Below are 21,115 nucleotides of genomic sequence, written 5' to 3' on the forward strand. Positions count from 1 at the left end.
AGAAAACTTGCTAGTTTTTGTTATCAATCCTTTTTCAAGCTACAGCTCAAACATACACGCACACAACCACATACACAGATGCCTCTGACCCTACATAGTGCCAGAAGGACAAAGGGAGAAACATGTCACAACATGTTGACAAATCATCACTCTGAATTGTCACACTGAATAATCCACACCTGCAAGCAGATAACCCAATGCCTAGATTACCAAAGTGGTCTGTCGTCAAGCCTTTCTGGTCAAATCATGTTAGTGGCTTGAAGGAAATGCTAGCACATTTTTACGCTTGCCAAGACACAGGTAATGCCCTTTGTGATCACTTTTAATGTGAGTTTAAGGCTTGGAGATATGCTTTATCCACTGATAAACAACTATTTTCTCTGGGGACTGGGTGGAGCTATCAAGTGGAAATTTATGACACATACTAAGGTATGTGGTCCCTTCATTGTGTGCAAAATAGAAAATTCTAAGACAATGCAATTGGCAACTACATCAATTTATGTCAGATGCTTTGGTAATCAATAACTCACTTATTGACCATTGCAGATGCCTTTCACTTGACCTAGCAGCATAATATTTAGCAAGAGATGAGAATTAGCAGCAATATTTATGAAAAATTCTGAAAACTGTTAATTTTTATTAAAATTCTTGTCATTTATATATCGACTATTGTAAAGCTCAACCATTACATAGCATGAATTCTCTATGGACTGGTTGGAGCTATTGAATGGAAATTTATGTTACGTACTGAGGCATCTGGTCCCTTTGTTGTGTACAAAATATAAGGGCCATTCAAAAAGAAATTATCTGGAGTCTGGAATGTGCAAACGGTGGCAGTAGGGTAATATCGTGTCATGTGTAATGAGGCGTGGTTCAGATGACAGTATGGAAGCTCACAGCCCATCGCTAGAGGGCGTGCATGCACGCCACATGACTATACATAGCTAGCAGCAGCACACATCAATTGTCCATCACTGCCAGTCGCATTGCAAACAGTGACATGGGGGTGTCTACAGAAGAGCAAAGAGCTGTTCATTTTCTGACAGCAAAAGGAGTGGGACGAATGAACATTCATCAATGAATATCGCAAGTGTATGGTGAAGACTGTATGTCCCTTGCAAGGGCCAAGGCATGGCACAGGCACTTCAGGGAAGGACAGGTGTCGTTAGCTGATGATGCACGGTCTGGAGCACCACACTGAATTACCGATGACATCGTCCAGCTGGTAGATGCACTCATTACCCAGGATCGCCATGTGACAGTGAAAGCCATAGCCGCTGTGGTTGGATTGCGCGTCATAAGTGTTCACACTATCATAAAGAATGACTGTTCATGTGCAATTTGTGTGCCCAATGGGTGCCCCACAGTCTTCAACCACACCAGCAAGCATGTTGAACGGCCCACTGCCTTGTTCATCTGCAGTGCTAAGCTTGGGTAGGGAATGCGTTCTTGGCACGAGTGGTGGCTGGAGATGAGTCATGGTGTCTTCACTTCAAACCAGAATCAAAACTACAAAATCTCCAGTGGAAGCATCCAGGGTCACTACAACCAAAAAAAGCCAAGGCCATCCACATGAGTACAGGGAAGGTTATGCTTACGTTCTTCTTTGACCAAGATGGCCCCCTTGAGATTCACTTCCTGCAGCACGGGACAACAGTGAATGCCCAGCATTACTCGCAAACCTTAACCACCCTTCCCCAAGCAATCAAATCAAAACAACCAGGCAGTCTAACCTGTGGGGTCATTCTGCTCCATGACAATGCAAAGCCTCATATGGCCAACACAGTCATGGCATTCCTGCAGAAATTCAAATGGGAGGTTCTTGGTCACCCTCCATACAATCCAGACTTCTCTCCCAGTGATCACGCCATTTTTGATCCCCTTAAAAAGGCTCTGAGGGGCAAATGATTCACCTCGGATGACAACATCCAGCTGTACGTATGGAACTGGTTAACATCACAGTCCCGGGAATTTTATGAGACAGCCATTCACCGCCGTGTGTCTCAGTTGGACAAGTGTCTCAATAGCCAGGGTCAGTACTTCTAACATACTGGTACTGGGTTTTGTAATTATGCCTCTGGCTCGTTTCTTTTTGAATGGCCCTTATAGAAGCTTCTATGTCAATGCAATCGACAAGTACAGCTATTTATGTCAGATATTTTGGTAATCAATAACACACTTATCGACCAATTTAGGTGTCTCCCACTTGATCTGGGAGTGTAATGTTTGGCAAGAGATGAGGAGTAGTGGAAATATTTACAATAAAATGCGACAAGTGTTAATTTGTAGTAAAATGTTACAAAAAAATACTTCTTTTTCATTAGTATATCAACTATCGTAAAGTTCAACCATTACGTAGCACAAATTCTGATAGTCCCAAAGGTACTTATAATAATCCTGTGTGTAATATGTAAATAACCATTACCAACTACACACTGAGGTGATAAAAGTCATGGGATAGTGATATACACATGTATGTATGGCAGTAGTATCACAGACACGAGATATGAAAGAACAGTGCATCAGCAGAGCAGTTATTTGTACTCAGGTGATACATGCAAAAAGGATTCTGACTTGATTATTGCTGTGAATTGACAGTTTTTGAATGTGGAATAGTATCTGGAGGTAGATGAATAGGACATTCCATTTCTGAAACCCTTAAGTAATTCAATATTCTAAGAGCCACAGTGTCAAGAATGTGTTGAGAATATCAAATTTCTGGCATAACCTCTTCAATGGCATATGGCCTTCACTTAACAACTGAGAGTGATGGCGTTTGCATAGAGTTGTCAGCGCCAACAGGCAAGCAACACTGAATGAAATAACTGCAGAAATCAATGTGGGGTGTACAACAAACATATCCATTAGGGTAGTGTGGTGAAATTGCCATTAATAGGCATAGCAGCAGAAGAGCAACACAAGTGCCTTTGATAATGGCACAAAATCACCAGCAGCACCTCTCCTGAGTTCATGAGCATACCAATTGGATCCTAGATGAATTTCAGTTAGTAAGTGCTGATGGTAGGATTCGAATGTGGTGCACAGCCCACAAAGCCACGAACCCAAGTTGTCAGCAAGCCACAGTGCAAGCTGGTGGTGGCTTCATAATGGTGTGGGCTGTGTTTTCTTGGAAAGGACTGGGTCGTTGACTGGAAATGGTTATGTGCGACTACTTGGAGACCATTTGCAGCCATTCATGCACTTCATGTTCCCAAAAGATGATGGAATTTTTATGGATCAAAATTTCCGTGCCACAACTGTTTGCAGTTGGTTTGGAGAACATTCTGGACAATTCAAGTGAATGATTTGACCACCCAGATCACCCAATGTCAGTTTGTGCACAGACTCCTGCTCTGACAACACTTGCACAGTTACGGACAGCTATAGAGGCAGCATGGCTCAATATTTCTATGGGAGACTTCCAACAAGTTGTTGTGGCAATGCCACATAAAGTTTCTGCCTACTCCATGCAAAAGAAGGTCCGGAATGGTATTAGGAGGTATCCCATGACTTTTGTCAGCTCCATGTCTATCTCTTAGTATCCATTTAAGACCACAACAGTCATAGCGAGGTGATCCTACATTCTTGGCAGAAGTGTCAGATCTGTCCCCCACCCCTCCCCCCAAAAAAACTACATTTCTACCACTTTTCTACATAAAAATTATTATTTCGTAAGTAGTTCCAATAGAAATTAAGTATTATTGATAAGTCCTGAGACTGGTTTGATGCAGATCTCCAGCTACTCTATCCCGTGCGAGCTTCTTCATCTCCCAGTACCTACCACAACTTACATCCTTCTGAATCTGCTTAGTGTATTCATTTCTTGGTCTCCCTCTATGACTTTTACTCTCCATGCTGTCCTCCAATACTAAATTGGTGATCCCTGGATGCCTCAGAACATGTCCTACCAATCGATCCCTTCTTCTAGTCAAGTTGTGCCACAAACTTCTCTTCTCCCCAATCCTATTCAATACTTCCTCATTAGTTATGTGATCTACCATCTAATATTCAGCATTCTTCTGTAGCACCACATTTCAAAACCTTCTATTATCTTCTTGTCCAAACTATTTATCATCCATGTTTCACTTCCATACATGGCTACACTCCATACAAATACTTTCAAAAATGACTTCCTGACACTTAAATGTATACTCGATGTGAACAAATTTCCCTTCTTCAGAAATGCTTTCCTTCCCATTGCCAGTCTACATTTTATATTCTCTCTACTTTGACCATCATCAGTTATTTTGCTCCCCAAATAATAAAACTCCTTTACTACTTGAAGTGTCTCATTTCCTAATCTAATTCCCTCAGCATCACCCGACTTAATTTGACTACATTCCATTATCCTCGTTTTGCTTTTGTTAATGTTCATCATATATCCTCCTTTCAAGACACTGTCCATTCCGTTCAACTGCTCTTCCAAGTCCTTTGCTGTCTCTGACAGAATTACAATGTCATCGGCGAACCTCAAAGTTTTTATTTCTTCTCCATGGATTTGAATACTTACTCCGAATTTTTCTTTTGTTTCCTCCACTGCTTGCTCAATATATAGATTGAATAACATCGGGGAGAGACTACAACCCTGTCTCACTCCCTTCCCAACCACTGCTTCCTTTTCATACCCCTCGACCCTTATAACTGCCATCTGGTTTCTGTACAAATTGTAAATAGCCTTTTGCTCCCTGTATTTTATCCCTGCCACCTTCAGAATTTGAAAGAGAGTATTCCAGTCAACATTGTCAAAAGCTTTCTCTAAGTCTACAAATGCTAGAAATGTAGGTTTGCCCTTCCTTAATCTAGCTTCTAAGATAAGTCGTAGGGTCAGTTTTGCCTCACATGTTCCAACATTTCTACAGGATCCCAACTGATCTTCCCCAAGGTTGGCTTCTACCAGTTTTTCCATTCGTCTGTAGAGAATTCGCGTTAGTATTTTGCAGCTGTGACTTATGAAACTGATAGTTCAGTAATTTTCACATCTGTCAACACTTGCTTTCTTTGGGATTGGAATTATTATATTCTTCTTGAAGTCTGAGGGTATCTCGCCTGTCTAATACATCTTGCTCACCAGATGGTAGAGTTTTGTCAGGATTGGCTCTCTCAAGGCTGTCAGTAGTTCTAATGGAATGTTGTCTACTCTGGGGGCCTTGTATCGACTCAGGCCTTTCAGTGCTCTGTCAAACTCTTCACACAGTATCATATCTCCCATTTCATCTTCATCTACATCCTCTTCCATTTCCATAATATTGTCCTCAAGTACATAACACTTGTATAGTCCCTCTATATACTCCTTCCACATTTCTGCTTTCCCTTCTTTGCTTAGAACTGGGTTTCCATCTGAGCTCTTGATATTCATGCAAGTGGTTCTCTTATCTCCAAAGGTCTCTTTAATTTTCCTGTAGGCAGTATCTATCTTACCCCTAGTTATACTTGCTTCTACATCCTTACATTTGTCCTCTAGCCATCCCTGCTTAGCAATTTTGCACTTCCTGTCGATCTCATTTTTTAGATGTTTGTATTCCTTTTTGCCTGCTTCATTTACTGCATTTTTATATTTTCTCCTTTCATCAATGAAATTCAATATTTCTTCTGTTATCCAAGGATTTCTACTAGCCCTCATCTTTTTACCTACTTGATTCTCTGCTGCCTTCACTACTTCATCCCCCAAAGCTACCCATTCTTCTTCTACTGTATTTCTTTCCCCCATTCCTGTCAATTGTTCCCTTATGCTCTCCCTGAAACTCTGTACAACCTCTGGTTTTGTCAGTTTATCCAGGTCCCATCTCCTTAAATTCCCACCTTTTTGCAGTTTCTACATATCATAACCAATAGATTGTGGTCAGAGTCCACATCTGCTCCTGGAAATGGCTTACAATTTAAAACCTGGTTCCTAAATATCTGTCTTACCATTATATAATCTACCTGATACCTTTTAGTATCTCCAGGATTCTTCCATGTATACAACCTTCTTTTATGGTTCTTGAACCAAGTGTTGCTTATGTAAAATATAGCACACAACAAATTAAATCAAAAGTTTTACAACCTTTCTAAAAAAATTAAAGTAAAAACAATATTGTATTGTTTATATAGCTATTGTACATTGGATGTAGTATGATGTAGAATAAAGACTTTGCTTACGATGATCGTCTTTTTCAAGGTTGATTACTTGAAAGAGATGATCATCCAAGGGAAAGTCATAGGGGAAAGACTGCAGGGAAGAAAATCAAGATTATAGAAAAGGAAAAACAAACGAAACCTACAAAAGACTGGGAAAAATGGAGACAGACTATTGAGAGGATCATGTTATGTGTCACAAACTTTCAGCTATAAAAAAAGAAGTATTGATAATGATGATAATAAATTATGGATATAAGAATCCTTCTACACTATTTCAGTGAGTAACTTGGTGGATAGTATGTACACCAAAAAATTGTTAGCAGTTCCCCAGCACATAAATTCACCTACGAGAATAGGGCTAGATCCATTGTTTTGTGTCAACAAAAGAATCTGAACGCCATGTCAACCTCTCTGGGAAAACATTTCTGAAAGCCAGTAACCTGCAGGGACCCATTCAGTTGCTTGTTGACCACTAAATCAATCATATTACCATCACATATCATTCACAGAAGGAAGTTCTCAATGTAAAGATCCACAGAGGTGTAAACATCAATTCCGTTCACTATCTTGTGCACGTAAGGGTTAAGTTTACCCCAAAATAGTGCACTGCAACAGTACAAGCCTTCATAAATTTGACACAAAAAATATCTAAGAAACTAATATAAAATAGAAATGGGAGAAAGAAGAAGCAATCACCTGGGAACAGTTCCAAACCAAGATTATACAGAAAGCCAAAAAGCTGCCCTGCAGAAAAAGAAAATGAAACAATTTTGGTGGGATTCAGTACATGAAGACCCTTTGGAGGAATAAAAGAGAGCCTTCCAGAAACATAATGGTAAAAATTCACCCAAGACTAAAGAAGACTTTTCGAGATTAGAAAGCAAGTGACTAAATTAACCAGACCGATAAAGAGGAGACACATAGAGAGCAAGCAATATTAAATTATTGAAAAGAACTTGAGTGTAGTCAACACACATGACATTTACAGAATGTGCTTGGAAATATCCATTGAAACACACCTCAGGATCTGTGCTTCAAAAAGGAGGACAATAAACTTGCTCTGACAAATCATGGCAACTGTGTGGAGATACTTCCCTGAGCTACACTTTGTAAGCATATCCTTTGCTCAAAAAGAACAGGACATCTGGGGAAGACAGCATCATCAGGAAGTTATTGAAGCATATAGGGACAAACACACTTGTGGAAATAACTTAAATCATCACTGATATTTGGCACACATAAAAACTTCCAGAAGATTGGAAGTACATGTTCATTCGCCCATCCCACAAAAAAATGTGGTGGAACAGATGTAAATAACTAGAGAAGGATCTCTCTCCTTCAGGTCACATGCAAGATATTTGCAGCATGTTTATTTCAAAGAACACACTTACACCTTTAACATAATATCACTGAATACTGAACGAGCTTTCTATCAAGGTGTCCATGTGTAGAATAGCTCTTCAACCTAAATACAGTACTAAAATATAAGGCAACCCATAACAGCCCAGTCATCTACAATTTTATTGATTTCAAAAAGGCATGACTTAGTTTAACAACAGTCTCTTTTCAGTGTCCCAGAAGGATAGGGACTAGACACAAAGTCCAAGGTAAAATTTATGATGGAAAAATCAGAACGTTTCGACAACAAAACAGGTATTCACTAAGGAGAGGGAGTGTCACCACTCAATCTAATCTTAGATAAAGTGTTTGGGGAATGGGAAAAAGGATCAATGAACCAAAATCACTGGAAACCTGTTCAGCTTGGGTGAACAAAGAAGACATTAATATCTTGCAATTTAGCAATTTTAGTGTATGGGGAAATCACAACAGCTGGGTAGAAATCCTCAAAGAATGTGATGAAAAACCTGGCCTACAAATACTTTTTTTCATTGGTAATAAATGTAACATTCAGAAATTAAACTTGAAGTATGGTAAATCAGAAGGATCAGATACTTCAAGTGTTTCATTGAGATCATAGAACAAACACGTCTACTAAAGGGAACACTGAGAGTTCAATTACAGAAACTCAAGAGAGTGTGTAGGAGAACCCAAGACAGAATGGGCATGCTGACACACAAAGATGTTAAACATTACAACACAGTGATAAATCCTGAAGTCCTGTATGGAACAGAAATTTTAATTCTCACTAGAAAAGCCATTCTGGAAAACATCCTGAAGGAACATTGGTGAATTATAAAGGAAATTCTTGGACCAGAAAAAACTGAGGCCTGGTATGAATTGAAACCCATAAAGCAACTGAGGAATTGTCAAACCTGGCAGCAAACATTAGAGAGCAAGGATTTAAATTTTATGGACATGCTGAAAGACTCCCAGCAATTATACTTACACACAAGATTATGGAGTATACTCTAGATCAAACAAGTTGAAAAGAACTGTGATGAGGCCCAGATACCCACAATGGAAGTAGTAGACAAGAATTTGTTCCTGCAAAAGATAAGCAGTTGTACATAATGAGGTGATCTCCCCCCCACGCCACCCGCACCCCAAAAAAAGTCAAATAGCTCAGTGTGATCATATGCAAATGACAACAATAATAATAAAAACCAGATTTTCTTTGTCCCTTCAAAATTATCAATAATGCTTGTATTACTAATTGTAAACAAAAGAAAAATGCTTTAATTAAGAACTGAAAAATATCTCTTTCCCAGACTACTAACCTTTTATTAAAATATTACTTTACATTTCTTTGTTTTGGACAAAGAAACCTCACTGATTATGTCACTGAAGACAGGTTTAACAGTTGTGTCATATCCTCTAGACAAGATGCATGTGAGTGAACAGTCTGATTTCATCCAAGATACTGCACTCATTGGCAAAGCTATTTCAATGTTTAAAAAGGATGTCTTAACTTCAAAAAACGTTCAAAGAATCTGTTATTTCAGCTACCACTTGAAAGTAGCTATTACTTTAACTAGCTACACTGTATCAAAATCTCTGCATCTGGCACCAAAACCAGCTGCACATTTTTCAGGATAAATCACAGACCTTTTATTTGAGGCATTTTCTGGCACGAAATAAAAGTCAGATGAAACATTTTGATATAAGTGAGATATGTTTTGCATTACACTTGCAGTTCTGTTAAGCACTCTCTCTCAGTCTCACACCAGTCCTCAGTCTGCAAAAATCTGGTGCCTTTGGTCAAACAGCAAACCTGTGTCAGCACTGACTTGCTGACATTTGAGATCCTGCAATACTGTACCAAAGTTGCAACAAGAGCTCCACTGTTGAACATTAGTGAGTTGTGCAGATGGCAACTGAGTGATCAGGCACACAGTTGCCACATGAACCACCTTAGCATTAGATTTCTGTTGGGTAGTTGGCATTTCTTTATGATGCTACTTGCTGAAATGACACTACATATGTACCACTGTGATGACTGCCTCTGCAGTCACTGGCCAAGGGAAAGGCTTCTTCTTGTGGACAGGACATAGGAACACAAGGGGGTAGGAGAACTCATGTACCCTCCTGGTTAAATATTAAACTTTTTTTAAAAAGATCAGATTTTGCACCCCCTATATTCCTGGGCCAACAGTTTCTCTAACTGAGAAAGAGTTTACAGCTGGCAACATTTTCTACATATTAATTTTTATTTTAAAATTGTGGAACATTTACCACAATCACATTTACTTGAAATTGTCTTTTGTTTTTCCAGTGTAAATGACCATAAGATATGGATGTTATGTGCAATATGACTATGACAGCTAGACAATTTTAAAATTGAATTAAAAACGGTCCCAATCACAATAAAATATTTATTGGCAATGGTAGGTTGTTTTCATCAAAATTTGACACTCTGCACGCTATATTACAGCATGATAACAGGTATCCAGGATCCACAAATATCGATGTTGAGCAGTTAATGTTCATGGACCTACAATACCTGCTCTGTTCCCTACTACCGCCTGACATGATGGTGTAATATGGTCTGAAAATGGTCACATTTTGACCAAAACCAGTTACCATTGCCAGTAAATATTTCATGGTGGCTAAGAATGTTGCTAATTCCATTCTAAAATATTTTATCAAGATTGCTGATATTCTCCACGAGAAATGTACTCAAAAATTAGCTGGACAGTTACCGGTACTCATATTTCGTGTAAAATAACATACGTGTTCAATTTATGATTCCATGTTCCCCAGTGACACATTGATCATTTCGCTGCTAGGAAAAAAAATTGAATTTGCTTCCAGTAATGGCTTCAATTGCCCTCATTTATTAATCAAGAAATAAATTATATAAAATACCAGTAATGAATAGTCCATTTTAATTTGATGCAATTTGGTTTTGGCCCATCCACCTGTTGAACAATTCAAATGAAAATGTCTAATGACAAAACACATTCGGTTTCACTGCTTGATATGTGTGGTTTTATTTAATACACTTTAATCATTTCTGAGTACATAAAAATAATGAGCCATTAACCTGAAAGAGAAATCCTTCACATCAGCAAATGTCATTCATGTGCTGAGATATGTCTCAGTGTGCTTCTAACATTGGCTTATCGAGAATGTAATATGGATATCTGTGTTGCTTTTTGATTTTGTTAAATATAATGTTTACTTTTAAATTCTTTAAAAACATCAAACTGAGTATACTTTTGTCAATAGTAACAGTCAACCATTCTTACAAAGATAAACATCTTAAAAATTTGCAGCTCTTTTTTTTATTATGTTATGCAGTAAGCTTAGGACATTACTAATATGTGTCTCTGTATTAGTAGGTGTCTGTGTTAATCCCCATCCTGATGTCTTAAAAAGTAGAATTGTCATTAGCTAGAAGTTTAAAATAACTTATTCTGTTGTTTAACTATGTATCTTTTGTATATTAAGTGTCTGTTAATGGCAACAATAGCTTCAAGTAAATCATTCACTATAATTTGCAGTGAATGCATTTTGACAGCTATCGAATTTAACACATTAATTCCCTGCTATTGATGTTGTCATTGTTCCTCTGGTTTTTTGTAGCAGTATAATATGACGTTTTCAACAAAATATCACGCACTAAAAAGATACACATACACAAGGTGATGCATGTATTCTCTAGCATGAACAGTGCTGTAGATTTGTCCTGTAGTTCAGTCTTCACAGAAAAAATAGTTGGGTGATACTTCTTTGGTGTAAATTAATGACTGTAGCAGAACCATTATGATAATTTATTTCTACTTTGGCAATTTGTTAAGGGCTTGCCATAACAGGTGGCGATTATGAGTTTTAGGTAGGATGTTTGGATCAATAGAATAATTAATTTGGTGTTATGACAAACATTTGATACTTCAAGTGAAAATGCTTTTGACTTTTGATTTCAGTGTTATATTACAGTCTTGTCCTTCCTCATACAGTGTTAAAGTTATTGCTGTTCTTTTTTTTGTATATAAAAATTAAACACTCATCACATACACGACACAGGGATAGCAAACATTTCTCGATAAAGAGATTTATCACTGCAGTCATTTTGTGCACTTCTAACAGCTTCTAATAAAAGGGCATTAAGGTTGTTGGAGTGCATGAAATTTCAAATAACAGTAACTGAAATAGTTGAGGTTTTATAGGAGTTGCTTTTAAAGGCAGAAAGTGAAAGGATTTATTCACAGCAATAGATGAATATTCTACCAAGCCAATCTACCACATTTGATTGAACAGAGGTGCATGCCTAGGCATGAATATGACTAGAGAAATCAAAATTACATGAGGGACAGAAGAAGATTACCATTCTGAGTAAAATATTGATATTCCCAACACAGTAGGAATAGTAATGAAAGTATAGAAGAAAAGTATGAGCCAGTACATATAACTACAAGGAAATGAATGGTAATCTTCTCTCAGCATCAGATACAAATGTATGATGGAAGAACTTACAAAACGATTACTGAACACAGAATCACTAAGGCAAATTGGGTATGAAAAATTAGAGTCATTCTGAAAGAGGATTGGAATAAAAGGCCCTGAAATTCTAGATAGAGGTGCATTTTAAAAGAAAATTCTTGACACCCTTCTCCAGAGGAAATGAAAAAGGAAACTAAATTGATTTTTGTCAGAGGATTGGAAACAACACCACTCTGGTTAAATAAAAGAAATCAGAAAAAATTGGAAACTACGGCAGGAGGATACTATTAATATTGTTGTTGTTGTACATTTCAGTCAATGGAAATTTATGGTAAATTCCTGTGCACAAAGGAATCTCAGAAAGCAAATGTTGTCATTTGTTTGAGACTTACTGGCACCCGTCTCTAAATATTTTGTGCCTTTGACATACTTTGTTATTGGACATAAGGACAGTAAATGTACTGAATTATAAGGTTTCTCTACATGAATCACACAGGTTTACATAGAAAGAGGAAATCAATATATTTTGGTAGCTGCAGGCTAATATGACATTATTGCATTTCGACAAGAGTAATAAGTAATAAATCTGTTGAGTTCAGAAACAGGCAAAGGGCAATAATGTTTCCTGTCCAGCAGAAGGCTCAGTAGGTATTCCAAATGCTGAAACATAATCAGAAATGTGTGTCCAATGCACATTTACCCCCACTCAGAGCAATATCCCACACTGGTGACAACAACTTTTGCAAACGGCAAATGGCAACACACAAAATGAAGAAACTACTGAAACCATATATTGCCCAGAATAACATTGACCATGTACAGGAGGTGTCTTTTCTAAGACATCCATGGAAATCCATCTGTGTGTCAATATATATAGTTGATGGTGACATGCACAAACACTTCCATCAACAATTGCTTCTTGTTACCCTGGCCATTTGTTATTTGTATTGGAAACAAGATGCTGAGAAACATTCCAATAAAGGCTCAGCTACATTCACCTTGTGGACACAACAACATTTCATATTCATGGCAAAGTACACAGAAATTGTTGCAGAATGTGTGGAAATCAAAACCTACAACCTACTGAGTATGAACTTAAAAGTCTAAAGATGAATATGTGGTTCTACCCAATAAAAGCAATGGGCTGAGAACTGTGAATTATTTGTCTCATTACTACATCCACATCTATATCCATATCCTGCAAATCACTATAAAGTGCTCGGTAGTGTACATGTAATTATAATTTAATTAAGAAGCAAGGTGCACACTAAAATATGTATGATATAACCTCATTGATATGAAACAACAGCTAATGCGGGACAATAGCATAACTAGATTAATATGATTTTTACTGTGAATATCTGTCAGTGGGAAACTACCTCCTGTTCAAATTAAAGAGTTCATTTTAATGAATTTTTCCACTGAGTATTAATGTCTGTACACCATATTATCAAGGAGCTTCTGCCAAACCCCTTGCCGCATCCATCATACAAGCGCCCCCCCCCCCCTCCCGCCCTCCCCCCCTCCCCTCTCCTCCCCCTCCCCCCCTCCCCCCACCAAGACACTCTTTCTACACTCTATACCTGTGCCCCTTCAATCACCACCCGACTGCCTGTAGCTTCACCTTTAGAATACTCTTGTCTTTTACTTTGGGGCTGATTTCTGTTTTCATATATTGGGGAATTATAAATGAAATCAATGAGTAGGAAGAATAAAGTTGTCTTCTTTTCTTTTATTATATGAGTGACTAAAATGATTTTTCTTAATATTTTTTTCATGAGAACATCATAATTTTATAGACATTCAGGAAGAAAATTAATCCATGCAGACTTTAACACAGTAAATAATATAGTTCTTTTAGGCGTATCATACACGTGTACAAATTATTCTTTTCTACAACTTCAGACTATACATTATGTTACTTCAACTTTCCTGAGAAACAATATTGCACTGAAAATAAATATTATATGTTATAATCAATATGCCCATGACATTAGCACTTGATAATATGTGTAATGAAAGTGCCAAGCCACAAAATTTATTTACTGGGTAACAAACATGTGTACTGCTGTATAAATTCATATCCATTTTTACTTTTAGGAACTTAAAAAGAGTCCGCTTTTATTATGCATAGACTTTTATTACTAATTTTAATTTCTTTGAATTTCAGCTGTTTTGTCACAAATTATATATAATATCACTTTTTAAGATGTTCAGAGTCATCCCATTTGGTTGGAGATATGTTTCTATGCTTCTGAGTGTACTATTGATGTAGAGAGAATTTATTTCACAATTTTCAATCAGTGCAGGTATTTGATCTCCAACCAAAAATTGCCTTGTGCTTATATCATTAGGCAAATCAGCAACATGGAGTAAAAATAGAATACACTGAGCAATGAAGTCTTGAATGTTGCTCGTTTGAAGAATCAATATGCTTTTTAATTTGTTCATATCCAGACATCCTACATATGGCAGTTGATATGTATATGAGATGTGTTCAAAAAGCATCACACCTTTGGGTTACAGAAATACATCTATTTTGATTTAGGTGCACATAACCCTAACCCCTTTGAAAATATTCTCCTTGATAATGTGCACAGTCTTCTCAGTGTTCCCACCATTGTTGGAAACACTCCTGGAATGTGTCTTTTGGAATGTGGATCAGGTAGGCCATCACATTGTGCAAGATGTCTTCTCTCGCCTCAAATTGTGTTTGTATAATAATTTATCATGTCACCATCTATTACACTTATATAAAATGTCCCCATTACCTATTTCAGCAAGCAGTTGCCATCTTCAGATATGAAACATCCGCTAAAGAGCTCCATATGGAATACATAACAAATACAGTCCAAACATCATGAAGCCAACTAAAATATCTCAGAGAATGTTCATCATATTGTCACATGGTAGTTTCCCCATGTTATGATATGATGTACATTCATGGAAATATTTTTGTTGGCTTCATGATGTGCAAAGCATTTCATTGTATTTCTTATATGTTCTGTAGAACGCTCTTTAGTGGATGCTTGCCAAAATTGGTATTTTGAATATTTCATATATGTGTAAGCAATAGTGATGTAATAAATGATTATACAAACATTTCAAAATGTCACTTACTTCCAATTGGCAATGTGTCAATTTAAAAAAAATCTTTTTCCTTTCAGTGGCATTTCTAGCTCAGGAAATAGCCAAAAGTCACAGAGGGTCATGTTGGGAGAGTAGAAAGCCTGAGTAACCACAAGAATGTTATGTTTGGCAAGGATGAGCTGAATGGGCAGATCCACCATCACGATAGAGCTAACAAGATTTTTCTGTTCATGGATGTGGTTGTTTGAATGCTGCATGGTGTCATGAAGGTGACAAATGACCTCTCGGTAGTAATCCTTTGTGATGGTTTGGCCTTATGGTGCGGACTTGTGATGCACCTGGCTTCTTGTGAGTGTGCCCAAGCGCAGATCACTGTCCACTGATTTGCAGCCAGCTTTGAAGTAGTTACACCACTCCTTATCCATGATGATAATACCAAGAATATGTTTTTTTCAAGGATGACATATCACAGATGCAACAGACATTTACTAACATTTTAACATGCACTTGAGAATGGCTACAAAGCCAAAATCATGTAGTTGTAAAATAAATGAACAATTAACATTCAAATGGTGAAAGTTTTGATAAAATAAGTAAGTAAATAAATAAAAATAAAACCTTATCTATGAGTTGATCATGGCATTGTTTCCAAAAGACTGTTGTATCTTGTGAATATTTTCCACATGAGTGTCACCAAATTTTTGGCAAAATCTGATGCAATATCATTGCTCAATTTGTTCTGCCATTTTGACAGTTGTTCACTACAAGACCCTACTCATGGCCGACTGCCAGTGACTGACACTTTCTGCTGGCAGGTGAAAATACATGAGTGCACACAAATATCCCCCACCACTTCTCCACTGAAGAAAGTCTCCCATACATATGCAGAAAAGGAGAAGGTTTTTGAACACAGCTCATAAGTGCCTTTAATGGAAACAGTTAGGTGCATAAGAGACTAGGTTATTGAACAATAGCAAACAAAAAGGAATAAAATTAAAATAAAAGTCTCGGTAATGTTAATGCTAAGTTGATAACGACTATATAGTTGATAAATAGAGGAGTGTCTGAAATTATGAGGAATACTACAACAGTGACATTTTTTCACGTAGGCGGTGGTTCCCGGCGGGGTAGCAAAGGCAGTAACGTGTCAGCGACATCGACACGCTCTCCGAGGTCACCAGCAAAGCCTCCTCCCAGCCCGCTGGTCAGCTCAGCCCACCCACACAGTCTGGCAGCTGTGGCCGCGACACCTGCTACCACGGGCTCTGCACCCACGCTCGAGAGTGTCACTGTCGAGATACGTGGCAGCAGGGCAACGACGCCGCAGCAGCAGCAGTTGTAGACAGTGTGGTCACCTCCCGGGTGTGGCACCTCGCAGCAGCTTTCGCCCACCCACAGATACGATCACCTTTGCCTGTAACCTGGTCACTGCAACGTACTGCAGCATCTTCGCATTGGAAAATCATCGCCGGCTCCTCTGCGGGGTACTTGTACATATAATTGACAGTAACCGCACATTACATAAATTCGAAAAGCAATCACAATGGCCAACTTAGGGTGCTTCCAGGGAGAGGTAGTGCTGTAAAAATCACCAGAAAGAGAAACAAAACAATTGTTGGCATATTCCCAGTTTTGGCCAGTTACATACTAGTAAATAAGAACTAAAGTTTTTACCTCTCTCTAGAAAATGTCACTGAAAAATAAGAATGATGTGTTTCCAATTAGGTTTTGAATTCTGTAGCAAGTGTTGCTCTTGTGTTGTTTGTGTGTGTGGGTGTGTGGCTGAGAATGTTTATGTACACATACATGTATAACTGAATGTTTGTGGCCAGGCAAGAATTTCATTTTTTCCTTTCTCTCTGTGTCTCTCTCACAGTATTATTAACGTTATGGCATAAGCCTTGCAGCCATCTCTTACATAACACTACAGTTACATTTGACATTTGATTCTTATAGCTAAATGTGTAAAATATAGTCTCAGTAGGTCACAAATTGGCTATGGGACAGTAGTGAAGCTGACATTTTTAACTACAAAATTTTATATCACTTTTATAATTGTAAACAAATGCACTATACACCTCACTTTCTTGTTAACATCACTTTGGCAACATTTTATGGTGTCTGAGAAACCCACATAGATACAAAAGTAAGGTGACAGTGTTTTATTGACACCAGTTCACATGAAGCAAACCTGTGGTGGCTATACATGGCATACAATACAAATATTCAGAATAGTCAAATAAGTACTTACATGGACAATTTTACCTCCTCTGTTTGAGGTTATTAATGTAATTAACCATTAGAGGATAGCTCAGTAGCAGCTGCGTTCTGAAAATTAACTCCAAGCTATCTTATATATACAGGACATCATCAGAAGACTGCAGCATCCACAGCAAAAAAACCTACAAAGTCATTTCATAATATTCTGCAATATTTTCCTGAATGCTAGTTACAGCTGCTCACATCTTTGAAGAGTCCATTCAGACCAGGTTACATGCAAAGGGGTCCACAAATTTTTCTTCAGTTCATTTGGTTTAATACTTCTGTCAATGTTCCAGGCTATGAGCAGAAGACTAAAAGTGAATTTAGCAAACGCCTTCATAACTTTAGAAGTGGCTTCTCAACTACGCAAAATGAATTGAAAATTTTATCATTACCTCTGCTACGACACACATTTTCTCACGTATAATGAAGAGCCTTATTGTTTCTCAAGGGTAGAAATGCAAAGCTATATGATAGTACAGATGTTTTCAGTAGACATAGATCACTATGACTTGATTGTTGCTTCCTAACTAACAAAGGCATTTCAAAAGCCATAGCACAAATATTTTTTTGTGGAAAAATCTTTACCAAGGACATATTTCTTCAGATAGCTACAATCTCAGCCATCCATTTCTGTGATATTGGTAACAAATCATAGCTTCTTCAGAACTGGCCAAAACTGGACTACAAGTATATATATGGTGTAGGAATAGGTGCAAGTCTTGTGCAAACACTTATCTAATTCTCAATGTATTAGGCTCTCCTACCGAAATATGAAGTTCAATGAAGAACTTTGTTCAACACAAAGTGCATTATGCAGCACACACCCACATGCACCTGTTGCCTGTGAGATGAATTAAAATAATTGTCTCTATATATTAAAGTGATTGTAGTATGATACCCAGTTAAGTGCAGATCAGAAGATCATAACACCTTCTGAATGAGTCAAAATAAATAAAAGCTATAGAGAAAGATGGTTATTCAGTGTTGTCAAGAGGACTCAGAAATTATCCTAAGATTGTCTGGAGCTTGAGACTCATTTGAATGACAAAAATTTATCATATGTGCTGCTGATGTTAATAAACTGTAAGCATCAAACTCTGGATGAAATCAGGAGTACCACTAAGTTTATCGTGTAAGTGGAGAGGAAATGTGATTTATACAAGGGACCACCTGTTGGACGTGTATTAATTGTGTCTGTCATGTTGAGCCTCCAATGTGCTGTGTGAAAAATAGTTTTTCTTATTAATTTTCCCCGTACAGTACAACGAATATAAGTGAGAAACTAAAGAAATATTATCTCCTTCTGAGAGACATGCTTGATTTCCCATAGAGGGTAACAGCTAAAATTCTAAAACCAATATATTGTCAGTATAAACCTCAGCTTTTTAAAGTTAAAAATTGAAAATTAATCTCATAAATATTCTCTTATATTGTCTTTTTGTGTGTGAAGGGAGAGCCCTTTAGCCATATTTTTCATTTAGTTCCATGGCAGTGCTCTTCTGGCTGCATTCGAGCCCAGCATGAAGAAATTTTAACCAATTCGTAAAAAAGAAGACAATGACAGACCTTTCTTTTGGATTTAGCGTTTAGAATTCACATGAAATTATTGGTTCTACGTGAAAGTTTGAATCTCTTACTTTTAGCTCGATATGCAATTTCATAGTAAAGTCATTTTCACATTGCATTTTCTTAAAAGTTGCCACATTTGAGGATATATATTTCATTTTGTAAAATTCTTGTGAATGCTTCAGATATTCACAACAGAGCAACAGCTTGTGATTAATCATTGACATGGTCACCTTTCATATGGTTTGTTGAATAATGTTTCCATTCAAATAGAGAACTTCTCACAAACAAGATTCAGATCTGCTATATACAAACATGTCGCAAATATTGCATGTGGATCTCTGTATGTGGAGATTATAACTCTTTGTTAATTACACTGTAGTCATACTTTTCATTATAATTTAGAGTCTAGTGAAGTTTTTGATTTTTCTACAGTACCTCACAAATTTAATTTTCTACTCTTGATGCACGCGTTGACCCAAAGAAAGTATTTTTGTGCCTATTCTATCCAAAAACTTCAGTATAGTTTACAATTGAAAATGTACAAACGTATGATAAATGCACAATATGTAATTAGCCATTAGAAAGATTTTAGCACAAGCAAGCTATGCAGATGATAAGTAGACTAGCAGTTTCTAAAATTGTGAGTGAAAATGAGCAACAGTAGTCAGAAGCATTTCAGAAGATGGTAGCCCTAAGTCTGAGTGCCTGAATTTAGCATAGATACAATTTCTTATTTGATAAACAATTTTAAATAGATTCATTTCGTTCTCATATGCATTTATACATTGACAATTTAAAAAGTGTCATCTAGAAGTAAACAAACCTTTCGAATTTGCCGCTCATGTAGTTTGCAGTGGCATAGTGCTAACGGAAAATTAGGGGAAGGTTTTCTCGTTAGCACTATACGCTGTTTAGTTGCTATTATTGCAGGAGATGGAGCATCTGATAACAATCAAGTATATTTGTAAGTGATTATTAATATAAGTCAATAAAACTTATTTTTCTGTTGACACAGTTTTCAAATACTTGGTGAGCTATCACATGTACATAAAATTAATAGCATTTTCTCAGTAGCAGTTATACTTTTGAGAATCTTTGCAGTTTTGAATACTACATTATAACACTCATATACTAATGCTGCTCAAGGGACTATATATACATACATATAGATACTGAATTTGCCCAAAGGGGATGAAGAATCCTTCTGACAGTTATAGGATATGAACTATTATATAAATATTATACTTGAGACATAGATTTTAAGAATACTAAACTTTTATTTATAGAGATCATATAAAAGTTGATAATACATGAAATGCTATTCATAAAAGATGCTAATAATGCAGTTAAATATCTCTTTAGATTATTAAAAAATATGGTTTAAGACTTTGAGAGATTTATGTACATTTCTCCTAAGCAAAGCAAGTTAATAAATATTTTAAATAAAAATTTCTTAGAAAAAGTTTAATGTAATGCTTGAATCATTGGGGAAGAGGTTCAAGTATTATCATTAAACATCTTTTTTATAACTTCCTGATAAACACTTAACTTTAATTAGTATCACAATTGTAAAACTTCTGGGTTTAGCAAATGGACTTTATTCTATGAGAATTTGTTAACATTTGTCTTTGACCAGGAATTTATAGTTTATATATATATTATTGCAAAATGAGCTTTTTTCTACTATCTGCTATTAAAAATAGCTACTACACAGGTAGAGTAGACTATGCGAGTGAAGTTTTCTACAATTCCTTCTCGGTTAGATGCAGTCATTTATTTTTCTTGTGAATAAAAATTATAGAAGATGCATTACTTGCACAATATTTGTGGCTGAAAATGAAATGCCTCTTCTATATGTACAGAAAATGATAAATAAAAATGAAAACATATATGAAACCTTTTCTTATTCTTGGTAACTTAAACATGTAAAAAAAACTAAAGATTTATACATGTATGAAAGCTGAACTTATAATAAAAGAAACTGTCCTCTTACAATTTTCAAGCAGTCATTTTATCTACAACAGAGGAACCTCACCAGTACAACATTCCTATCTTGTGTCTGTGCTGCCTCTCTCCCCCAGCCATATGTCACCCTTATCTCCAACCCCCCATCCTGATTCTAACTTCCTCCCTCAAGTTGCCCACTTTGTCGATTACAATCATAGGTGTACAAATTCTCCTTCTAGTCTGCCTGCCCCTATCTCCATTGCAACCATTAAAGCGGCTCGAC

The 21,115-nt window shown here is 36.9% G+C and overlaps 1 protein-coding gene across 3 annotated transcripts in view; it reads left to right on the forward strand.

Annotated features, from left to right (window-relative positions):
• LOC126293481 (platelet endothelial aggregation receptor 1) overlaps positions 1 to 20,881 on the forward strand; it is an 800,502-nt gene extending 779,621 nt beyond the window's left edge. For 2 of the 3 annotated variants that reach the window (XM_049986725.1, XM_049986726.1), the window contains one exon: positions 16,161 to 20,881. In XM_049986725.1, coding sequence (XP_049842682.1) covers positions 16,161 to 16,393 — 233 coding nt within the window. In that variant the 3' untranslated portion in view covers positions 16,394 to 20,881. The remainder of the gene's footprint in view (positions 1 to 16,160) is intronic. The other variant, XM_049986727.1, reaches the window with a different exon arrangement.
• The last annotated feature ends 234 nt before the right edge of the window (positions 20,882 to 21,115 follow it).

The sequence above is a fragment of the Schistocerca gregaria genome, chromosome 10 (assembly GCF_023897955.1).
Source record: "Schistocerca gregaria isolate iqSchGreg1 chromosome 10, iqSchGreg1.2, whole genome shotgun sequence".
Taxonomy (NCBI): Eukaryota; Metazoa; Arthropoda; class Insecta; order Orthoptera; family Acrididae; genus Schistocerca; species Schistocerca gregaria.